Source organism: Callithrix jacchus, chromosome 1 (assembly GCF_049354715.1).
Source record: "Callithrix jacchus isolate 240 chromosome 1, calJac240_pri, whole genome shotgun sequence".
NCBI classification, from domain to species: Eukaryota; Metazoa; Chordata; class Mammalia; order Primates; family Cebidae; genus Callithrix; species Callithrix jacchus.
Window position 1 is genome coordinate 125,501,572 of NC_133502.1, and position 11,663 is coordinate 125,513,234.

General features: G+C 42.1%; 1 protein-coding gene across 6 annotated transcripts in view; it reads left to right on the forward strand.

Moving 5' to 3' along the window:
- Nucleotides 1-11,663, forward strand: part of ADAMTSL1 (ADAMTS like 1) — a 1,072,914-nt gene that overhangs the window by 1,058,085 nt on the left and 3,166 nt on the right. For all 6 annotated transcript variants that reach the window (XM_078369765.1, XM_078369768.1, XM_035306411.3 and 3 more), the window contains 2 exons: nucleotides 9,850-9,959; nucleotides 10,714-10,934. In XM_078369765.1, coding sequence (XP_078225891.1) covers nucleotides 9,850-9,959; nucleotides 10,714-10,934 — 331 coding nt within the window. The remainder of the gene's footprint in view (nucleotides 1-9,849; nucleotides 9,960-10,713; nucleotides 10,935-11,663) is intronic.

The window sequence follows — 11,663 nt, forward strand, 5'->3', positions numbered from 1 at the left end:
AAACATAGGCATTGAACACAAAAGACAAATACTTTAAATCAACTGTGTTAAATATGATTATAGAACTAAAGGTAAACAAAGGATAGAAATTGTAAAAAGGACTCAGAAATTTGGGAGCTGAAAATACTGTAACTGAATTGAAAAATTTACTGGCAGGATTTAACAGCAGATTTTGCAGACAGCACAAAGAATCTTCAAACCTGAAGATAGGCCAATCAAAATTATTGAGTCTGAGGAGAAGAAAACAATGAAGAAAATAAACAGAGCCTCAAATATTTGAGACCCTTTCAAGTGGACCAACATATATACATTGTGAGAGTCTCAGAAGAAGAGAGAAAGGAGTTGAAAGATTATTTGCAGAAATAATGGCCAAAATCTTTCCAAATTTGATGAAAGACATGAATCTACAAATCCAAGTAGCTAAACAAACTCCAAGTTGAAAAACCCAAAGGACCCACACTAAGACACATTAAAATCAATCTTAAATAAGAAAGAGGAAATGTTGAAAGCAGCAAGAAAAGCAACTCATTGTGTACAAGAAATTCTCAATAATATTATAAACTGATTTCTCAGCAGAAACCTTGCAGGACAGAAGGCAGTGGAATTATATAAAGTGCAGAAAGAGGGGGAGGGGCCAAGATGGCTGGTTAGAAGCAGCTACAGTCCACAGCTCCTCACTAAGAGGAATGAAAATGGTGAGTGAATTTGGAATCTTCATCTGAAATATCCAGGTTCTCTTACTGGGACTGACTAGGCAATCACTTGACCCATGAAGAATGAAGAACAGCTGGGTAGGCACTGTCCCACCTGTGAGCAGCATGGAGCCAAAGAAACCTTGACCCCAGCCAAGGGAAGTGGTAAGTGATTGTGCGACCCCACCCAGGAAACCACCCTTTTCCTATGGATCTTTGCAACCCAGGGATCAGAAGATACCCTAGTGAGCCAGTGCAATCAAGACACACAGAGCTATGCAGTGTCTCAGCAAAGCAGTCACTCAGGCTCACACAGAAACCCAGGAGTTTTTCAGACTCCATCCCTAGGACTCCTGGCAGCCAAGCAGCATCATTCTGCAGGCCCCACTTCCACAGCACCTCACAAGTTAAGACTCACAGGCCTGGAATTCCAGCTGGCCCATGCATCAGGCCAGAGACTTCCGGAGACAGATGAGTTCCCAGGGGGAGGGGTGGCCATCATTTCTGTGGTTAGGTCAACTCAGCTGTTGTAGCCTGCTAGCTTGAGTGAATCAGGCAGCCCAGCTGAGAAGGCCTCCAAACACAGCACAGCTTCTGTGCCAGCTTGTGGCCAGACTGCTTCTTTAAGTGGGACCCTGATCCATCCCACCTTACTGAGTGGGGCCCCCCCTGAAGGAATTTCAGCAACTCCAGCTAGGGTTATATAGACAAATCTCTGATCTCTCCCTGGGACAGAGCCCCTTTTGGGAGAAGCAGTCACAGTCTCTGCAGTTCAGTTGGCTCAGCCTGTCCAGGCAGTCTGGGCAAGGAATTGTTACCCCCAACACAGCACAGCTGATCTGCCAAAAAACTGATTAAGTGGGTTCCTGATCCCATCCCTCCTTACTGGGTGAGACCTCCCAACAGGAGTCTCCAGACGCCTCCTATAGGAGCTTCTGGGCCAGCAACAAGTCAGTACTCACCTGGATGGAGCTCCTGGAGGAGGGGGCACGCTGTCATCTTTGCTGTTTTGGAGACTTCACTTGTGATACCTCCAGGTAAGGGGAAAACCCAGGCAACTGGGGCCTAAAGCTATCCCTCAGCAGCCCTACAGAAGAGTGGCCTGACAAACAGAAAGCAGTAATAACAACATCAACAACAAAGACCCCACAAAATCTCCATTCATAGGTCAGCAACCTCAAAGATCAAAGGATGAGAAAGAATCAACAAAGATGCTGAAAACTCAAAAAGTCAGAGTGCGTCTTCTCCTTCACATGAACACAACACCTCTCCAGCAAGGGCACAGAACTGGGCTGAGGCTGAGATGGTTGAATTGACAGAAATAAGCTTCAAAAGGTGGGTAATAGCAAATAGCTAAAGGAGCATGTTGTAACCCAATGCAAAGACGCCAAGAATCACAATAAAACAATAGAGGAGCTGGTAACCAAAACAGCCAGTTTCGAGGAGGAGCATAATGACCTGATGGAGCTGAAAAACACAGCATGAGAAATTCACATTGTAGTCCTAAGTATCAGTAGCAGAGCAGACCAAACAGAAGAAAGAACCTCAGAGCTTGAAGACTATCTTTCTGAAATAATAAGACAGGCAGACAAGAATAGAGAAAAAAGAATAAAAAGGAACAAATGAGACATCTGAGAAATATGGTACTATGTAAAAAGATCAAACCTAAGACTGATTGGGGTACTTGAAAGATACAGGGAGAACAGAACCAAGTTGGAAAATCCAGCAGCACATCAAAAAGCTTATCCCCATGATCAAGTTGGATTAATCCCTGGGATGCAAGGTTGGTTCAACTTGTAGACATCAATAAACACCATTCATCACATAAAAAGAACTAAAGACAAAACACACAATTATCTCAATAGACACAGGAAAGGCTTCTGATAAAATTCAATATCCCTTCATGTTAAAAACTCTCAAATGTATGTATTAAAGGAACATACCTCAAAATAATCAGAGCCACAAATAAAAAATTGACAGTCAGTATTTTACCAAATGGGAAATGCTGAAAGCATTCCCCTTGAAAGCCAGCACAAGACAAGGATTTCCTCTCTCACCACTCTTATTCAATACAGCATTGGACATTATGGCCAGGGCAATCAGGAAAGAGAAAGAAATAAAGCATATTCAAATAGGAAGAGAGGAAGTCAGATTATCTTTGTTTGCAGATGACATGACCCTTTATCTATAAAACCCCATCATCTCAGTCCAAAAGCTTCTTAAGCTAATAAGCAACTTCAGCAAAGTCCCAGGATACAAAATTAATGTGCAAAAATTGCTGGCATTCCTTTACACCAACAACAGGCAAGCAAAGAGCCAAATCATGAATGAATTCCCGTTCACGATTGCTACAAAGAGAATAAAATAAGGCCGGGAGCAGTGGCTCAAGCCTGTAATCCCAGAACTTTGGGAGGCTGAGGCGGGTGGATCACAAGGTCAAGAGATCGAGACCATCCTGGTCAACATGGTGAAATCCCGTCTCTACTAAAAAAAAAAATACAAAAAATTAGCTGGGCATAGTGGCGCATGCCTGTAATCCCAGCTACTCAGGAGGCTGAGGCAGGAGAATTGCCTGAACCCAGGAGGCAGAGGTTGTGGTGAGCCGAGATTACGCCATTGCACTCCAGCCTGGGTAACAAGAGCGAAACTCTGTCTCAAAAAAAAAAAAAAAAAAAAGAATAAAATACCTAGGAATACAGCTAACAAGGGAAGTGAGGAACCTCTTCAAGGAGAACTACAAACCACTGCTCAGGGAAATTGGAGAGGACACAAACAACTTGAGAAATATTGCATGCTCATGGAGAGGAAGAATCAATATCATGAAAATGGGCATACTGCCCGAAGGAGTTTATAGATTCAATGCTATTCTTATTAAACTACCATTGACATTCATCACAGAATTAGAAAAAACTACTTTAAAATTCCTATGGAACAAAAAAAGAGACTGAATAACCAAGACAATCATAAGCAAAAATAACAGAGTTGGAGGCATCATGCTACCTGACTTCAACTATAGTAACTAAAACAGTATGGTACTGGTATAAGAATAGACATACAGGCTAATGAAAAAGAGAACTAAGAAATAAGACCACATACCTACAACCATCTGATCTTTGACAAACCTGACAAAAATAAGCAACCGAGAAAGGACTCCCTATTTAATAAATGGTGCTAGGATAACTGGCTAGCTGTATGCAGAAAATTGATACTGGATCCCTTATGTATACCTTATACAAAAATTAACTCAACATGAATTAAAGACTTAAATGTAAAACGCCAAACTCTAAAAACCCTAGAAGAAAATTCTAGGCAATATCATTTAGAACCTAGGCACAGGCAAAGATTTCATGATGTAGATGTCAAAAGCAATTGCAACAAAAGCAAAAATTGACAAATGGGTTCTAATTAAAAAGTTTCTGCACAGCAAAAGAAACTGTCATCACAGTGAACAACCAACCTACAAAATGGGAGAAAAATTTTGCCATCTATCTATCTGACAAAGGTCTAATAACCAGAGTCTACAAGGAACTTAAACAAATTTACAAGAAAAATACAACCCTATTAAAAAGTGGGCAAAGGACATGAACAGACAGTTCTCAAAAGAAGACATTCATGTGGCCCACATTCATATGAAAAAAATCTCAACATCACTGATTATTAGAGAAATGCAAATAAAAACCACAATGGGATAATATCTCATGCCCATCAGAATGGCAATTATGAAAAAGAGATGCTGGCAAGTTGCAGAGAAAAAGGAATGCTTTTATACTGTTGCTGGGAATATAAATTAGTTCAACCGTTGTGGAAGACAGTGTGCTGATTCCTCAAAGATCTAGAGGCAGAAATACCATTTGACCCAGCAGTCCCATTACTGGGTATATACCAAAAGTAATGTAAATCATTCTGTTACGAATGATTTATATACATACACATGCACATGTATGTTTACTGCAGCACTATTCACAATAGCAAAGGCATGGAATCAACCCAAAGGCCCATCAAGGATAGACAGAATAAAGAAAATGTGGTACATGTGTACCATGCAACCATAATACTGTGCAGCCATAGAAAAGAATGAGATCATGTCCTTTGCAAGGACATGAGTAGAACTGAAAGCTGTTATCTTCAGCAAACTAACCCAGGAACAGAAAACCAAACACTGTGTATTTCCACTTGTAAGTGGGAGGTGAATGGTGAGAACACATGGACACGTTAAGGGAAACAACACATACTCGGGCCTGTTGGGGGTAGAGGGAGGGAGACCACCAAGACAAATAGCTAAAAGACCAGCTGGGCTGGTCTGTGCTGCAAACCACACGTTTACCTATGTCACAAACCTGCACATCCTGCACATGTACCCCAGAACTTGGGGGAAAAAAAAAGAAATATCAAAGACTTGGTAATATAAAAATGTAAGGACAGCCAAAAAAAAAAGTCTAGTGCCTCCCTCCCCTCTCTCACCATGTGACACACCAGTTCCTCTTGCCTTCCTCCATGATTGTAAGCTTCTTGAGGCCTCACCAGAAGCAGTTGCTGGCACCATGCTTCTTGTATTGCCTGTAGAACCATAAGCCAAATCTTTTTTCTTTACAAATTAAGAAAACAAATTATAAACTGCAGAAAGAAGAAACTATCAACCATGCATTATCTGGCAAAACTGTCCTTCAAAAGTGAGGGGGAAATTATGACATTCCAAGATAAAAGCTAGGGAGTTTGTTAACTCCAAGCCACATGAACATATACTCTCCTATAAAGATAAATAGATGGGCACATATTAAAACCGGTTATTTTTCATAGCTCCACTTTTTATTTTCTGTAAGATTTAAAAGAAATACATAAAAAGTAATTATAAATCTGTTAGTGGATATACAGCATATAGATATAATTTTAACACCAATAATGTAAAGCAGGGATGGGAAACAGAGATGTATGCATGTAGAGTTTTGTATGAAATTGATATCAATTCTAATTAGATTGTTATAACTTTGAGATAGGATATTCAATCCCCATGGTAACAACAAAGAAAAGATGTATAGACAATAGTCAAAGGAAAATGAGAAAGGAACAAAATTTGTCACTACAAAAAAGCAACTAATCACAAAAGACAACATAAGTGTAGGGAAAGATGGGGGAAAGCTGTGAGATGTGCATAAAAACAAATAATAAAATGGCAAAAGTAAGTTCTTCCCTATCAGTAATTACTTTAAATAAATTAAACCTTCAAAAGCATATATTGGCCTGGTAGATGTTAAAAAGAAAAAAGGCATAATTCAGCTCTGTGCTGTCTACAAAAGACTTGCTTGAAATCTAAAGAAAAAAAATAGGTTGAAAGTGAAGGAATGGAAAAAGATATTCCATGTAAATAAAAACCAAAAGCTGAGGTAGCTATACTAAATCAAACAACATAGACTATATAATGATAAAAAGGTCAATATACCAAGAACATATAAAAGTTATAAACATGCATGCACCAAACATCAGAGCCCCAAAGCACATTAATGAAACACTGACAGAATTGAAGAAATAGTTCTATAATAGAAACTGCAGAAACCCACTTTCAATATCAAATAGGACAACAAAACAAAAGATCAGTAAAGAAACAGAGTAATGGAACAATACTATAAACCAATTGGAGTAACAGACATACAGAACACTTGTTTTTGTCAAATGCACATGAAAAAATATCCAAAAAAAGACTATGTTATGCCAAAAAAATGCTTAATACATTTTATAAGAATGAATTTATACAGAATATCTTTTCCAACCACAGTGAAGGAAACTAGAAGTCAACAGCAAAAGGAAAATTGGAAAATTCACAAATATGTGGAAATCAAGACACAAGCAGCAGCATATCAGCCAGAAAAGAAATAACAAGGAAAATTAGAAAATACCTTATGACAAGTGCAAACAAAACCACAACATACCAAAATGTATGGAGCACAGAGAAAAAAAGTGCTAAAAGATAACATTAAAAAAGAAAGACTTCTAATCAACAACTTTACACATTAAAAATTTACAGAAAACAAGCAAATGAAATCTAAAGCTAGCAGAAGGAAAAGGCTTAGAGAATAGTAAAGAAAACTCAGCAAAACCAAATTAAATTCTTCAAAAAGATTGACCAAGATAGACAAACTTCTAGCTATATTGGCAAAGAAAAAAAGAGAGAAGACTCAAAATCCTAAAATCTGTGATGAAAATGGAGATATTACTACCAGTCTTACAGAAATAAAAAGGATTGGCCAGGCAGGGTGGCCGATACCTGTAATCTCAAAACTTGGGGAGTCTGAAGCAAGCGGATCACTTGAAGTCAGGAGTTGACCATGGCAAAACCCTGTTTCTACTAAGAACACCAAAATTAACCAGTTGTGGTGGTGGGTGCCTGTAGTCTCAGCTACTTGGGTGGCTGAGGGTCAGGAATTGCTTGAATCCGGGAGGTGGAGGTTGCAGTGAGCAGATATCACACCACTGCACTCCAAGACTCTTCTCAAAACAAACAAAAAAACAACAAAACAAGAAAAAAGAAACCAAGTGTTAATCAAAAGTAGAATGGAAAATTAAATCATAGTATGTTCATGAAATAAAGTGCTATATATCAATGAAAATGAACAAACTTCAGTTACATACATAATATATAATAAGAAAACACCAGATTCAAAACAAACATGAAATATGATTCATTTATGTAAATTTCAAGAACAGGCATAAACTATTTTAAAAGTTAAGTCTCAGTGGTTACATGTGGAGAAGAGGAAACAGAGTAGGCACAAAGTAGGTCTCTGAGTTACTGACAGTGTTTTATTTCTTCACATGTATAAAGTACTAGCTACATAATTTGTGGGGCCCAGGGTAAAATGAAAATACGGGGCTGCTTGTTCAAAAAGTTTAATGAATGTCAAAGTTGTAGAGCATCAAACCAACTAGTTTTTTTCTAACGGTGTAGGGACATCCATGCAGCTAGCTTTGCCTCTCTACAGTTGTCCCTGGGTCTCCACAGGTGAATGGTGTCAGGAGCACCTGCATATACCAAAATCCACACAAACTCAAGTCCTGCAGTCAATCTCACAGAACCTGCATATACAAAAAGTCAGCCCTCCATATACATGGGATTCACATCCAAGACCTTCGGTTGAAAAAAAAAAAAACACGTATAAGTGGACCTGCCCAGTTCAAACCCATGTTGTTCAAAGGTCAACTATACTCACTTTATAACTCACTGAGATGTATTTCATGGTGGTTTTTTTTTTTTTTGAGACGGAGTTCCACTGTTGTTACCCAGACTGGAGTACAATGGCACAATCTCGGCTCACCGCAACCTTCGCCTTCTGGGTTCAAGCAATTCTCCTGCCTCAGACTCCCAAGTAGCTGGGACTACAGGCACGCACCATCATGCCCAGCTAATTTTTGTATTTTTAGTAGAGACAGGGTTTCACCTTGTTGACCAGGATGGTCTCAATCTCTTGACCTCATGATCCACCCGCCTCAGCCTCCCAAAGTGCTGGGATTACAGGCGTGAGCCACCATGCCCGGCCATATTTCATGTTTTAATCACTTTTTTTTTCTAATTAGAGACAGAGTCTCTCTATGTCAGGCTGGAGTGCAGCGGCTGTTCACAGGCATTATCATGGTGCACTATAGCCTCAAACTCCTGGGCTCAAGCAATACTCCTGCCTCAGCCTTCTGCACAGCTGGGACTACTGGCATGAACCACCACACCTGGCTGTTAAACGGTTTTCTGTATGCACACTGTATGTCATAATAAAACGTTACTTTTTAGCTGGGCACAGTGGCTTACCCCTGTAATCCCAGCACTTTAGGAGGCCAAGGAAGGTGGCCTGAGGTCAAGAGTTCAAGCCCAACCTGACCGACATGGCAAAACCTTATCTCTACTGAAAATAGAAGAATTAGCCAGGTGTGGTGGCAGGCTCCTGTAGTCCCAGCTACTCCGGAGGCTGAGACAGGATAATCGCTTGAATCTGAGAGGCAGAGGTTACAGTGAGCTGAGATTGCACCGCTACACTCCAGCCTGGGCAACAGAAAGAGACCCGGCCAAAAAAAAAAAAAAGAAGGTACATTTTATTAGCTGTATTTTATAATTAAAAGACAAACCCAGTTATTGGTGTTAAGGGAGCTTTTTTCTTTACATTTACATCAACTCCCTGGTGTATTTGTGAATAATAGTGTCAAACTGGGGCCTTCAGAGCCCAGATTGGCCATAACTGGCCTTGGGCACAGCTGTCTGGCCCAGCAGAGCTACTTTTACCTTAAATCCTGCTCTTTCAGTGGTTCTTAACCTTTGAGGTCACATATCCCTTTGAGTACTTGATGAAAGCTAGAGGGAACCTCTTGCTAGAAAAAAGTCAATAAACACAAAACTTGTGCTTATACTGTTAAGGATTAACACCACAGCACCACCCCCAGTGGAACCCTAGGGATCCAAAGACCCCCAAGTTAAGAGCCTTTGTTCTAAAGTGACCTCCATGAGATGGCTGTCCTCTTGTCCTACTAAAATAGCAGATGTTGGCTAAAGGCCTGCTGCTTTTGTATTTTACAGACAATTGTTGCTAGGTATATTTACTGTGATACGGTCAAGTGCCACCAACTCTGGGGAAAGTTTAATCTCCATGAGCACATAGCAAGAGAACATGAGGTGGGACTCTGCATACCTAAGTCTGTTTTCTGTTCAGTCATCCCAGGTTTAACCTGTAGAAAATGAAGCCAGGGAAAGAAAGGATGGAGTTGGTTATTTGGATGACTTTAGCAAGAAAACAATAAACCATATTACCCTCTCTGCACTGAGGGGGTGGAGCTATTTAGGGGTCTTCAGTTCTAAAGTCTGCTGCCACATGCCTAGCATATTATGCCAAAATATCATTTACATGGTTAATCTGAGAGGGGCTTGACTTTCTCTTACTGATTCTATGCTACCATTAGCCATTTGCTGGCAGAATGCCCACACACCACAGGAAAGCTAACCATCCCATAAAGAAAACATTATCAGTGAATATCTTTTAGTTAGCCCAAAGAGGGGAAAGACAAATGATCTGAGAGCCTCCAACAAGACCTACACAAGGATCTTGCATCCCATGCAGCCCAAGTACTGTGGCCTCCACCCTTGACTTGACTAATGTCTTACGTGTTACCTTTTTCTGCTTTCCAGTGCAATGGGCCTTGCATCGGGCCTCACCTAGCTGTGCAACATAGACAAGTCTTCTGCCAGACACGGGATGGCATCGCCTTACCATCAGAGCAGTGCAGCGCCCTTCCAAGGTAAGAGAAAGCCCTGAACCTCCTTTCCCTAGCCCCATGTCAACAGCATGGAAAGATGGTGGTGAACAAATGTTTCTCCAACTTTCCACAGTCCCAAGCCCTGCCCTCTCACCTCCATTCACCCCAAGGCACTGGCCTTCCCGGAGGCAGATGACTCAGTGTTGGCTTGTGCTTACCTAATGGGATAGGCTGGGCTTTTCTCTCTCAGGGATGAAGAGTACAAAGGTGTTATTCTTCTGAGAAAGGCCTCACACCTTGAGAGACCCCCACTAGCCCCAGGGAGGTCAGGAAGTGAGGCCTACACAGTGGCTACCAAGTCTCAAGGACTCCAGCACCTCACTCTTGTTGACCTCCCTCTAGAAGTTAGGCTGAGTGCCCTTGTTCCTGAGTCTCAGCCTACCATTCCTCTCCAGGCCCCATTCCTATAACACTTCCTTATAGATGTCCCCCTGAGGAAGAGGGGCTCACCACCCCCACCTCCGAGCCCAGCCTCTGCCAGTCTCCACACTGGAGAGAGCTCATTCTTGAGTCATGCAGTGAGATCCATATTCATTATACAGGAGAGCAGATGGAGGCCCGGTAGGAAGAAATAGCCTTCTTGAGATCATATGGCCATTTAGTAACAGAGACCAGAACCCAGGTCTAGTAACGCTGGAAGTACTTGAGGAATGGCCTGTCATTTCTGGGTTTGTAGCACTGTTTTTATATCTACCCCATAGAAGCAAATCTTAACCCTGCCCCCATCCTCCTACAGGCCCGTGAGCACCCAAAACTGCTGGTCTGAGGCCTGCAGCGTACACTGGAGGGTCAGCCTGTGGACCCTGTGCACAGCTACCTGTGGCAACTACGGCTTCCAGTCCCGACGTGTGGAATGTGTGCATGCCCGCACCAACAAGGCAGTGCCTGAGCACCTGTGCTCCTGGGGGCCCCGGCCCACCAACTGGCAGCGCTGCAACATCACCCCATGTGAAAACAGTATGTTCCAACCCCAAAGAACCTTCTGCAAATCCCCCACAGGGCATCTGGTGCAGAGAGCGGTCCCTGGGACCGAGCCTGAGCGTAGGGCATGGGGTCAGTTTCTCCAGGGATTGTAAGCTGGTGGTAGAGTTGAGCATTTTCAGTGGGGTGCATGGGTGTGTGCAGAGATGTGTGTATAGGCATGGCAGGGTGTGCCCCAAGAAAAAAAAGCCAGGTGCTGTTGGCCAAGTCCTGGAGGAAATCAGCCTCCAGCTCCCCTTCGATCGGTCTGGCTGGTGCCCACAGGGGTTGACTAAGCAACAACTCTCAGAGGCCAGACTACTAAACAGAAAGCACTATTAACACTGAAGGAGCACAGAATGCCACCCACACAGCCAGCCAGCTCTGCGCCCATCACAGCTTCTCATCAAACATAGACCTGCTGACCACCTCCTTCCCAGCCCCACAGGCATCCACTAGAACTTTCCAGGAGCCCCCAGCCTTGGGATTTGATAGTGACTTCACTCCCTCCTCCTCATCCCAATATCGTCATTTGTATTCCAGTTGGGAAGGAGTCTATTTTTTTTTCTTCCTCTGTGTACCCAAATTGGAGGTACTTACCCATCAGAAAGAAGGCGTAGAAAGTAAAAACCTAATGTAGCCATGCAGTTTCCTCCCAAACCGGGCCTCACTGAGCAAGAAATCCCAACACAAAGGCAGATGCCATGTAGGCAAATACTCACTTCT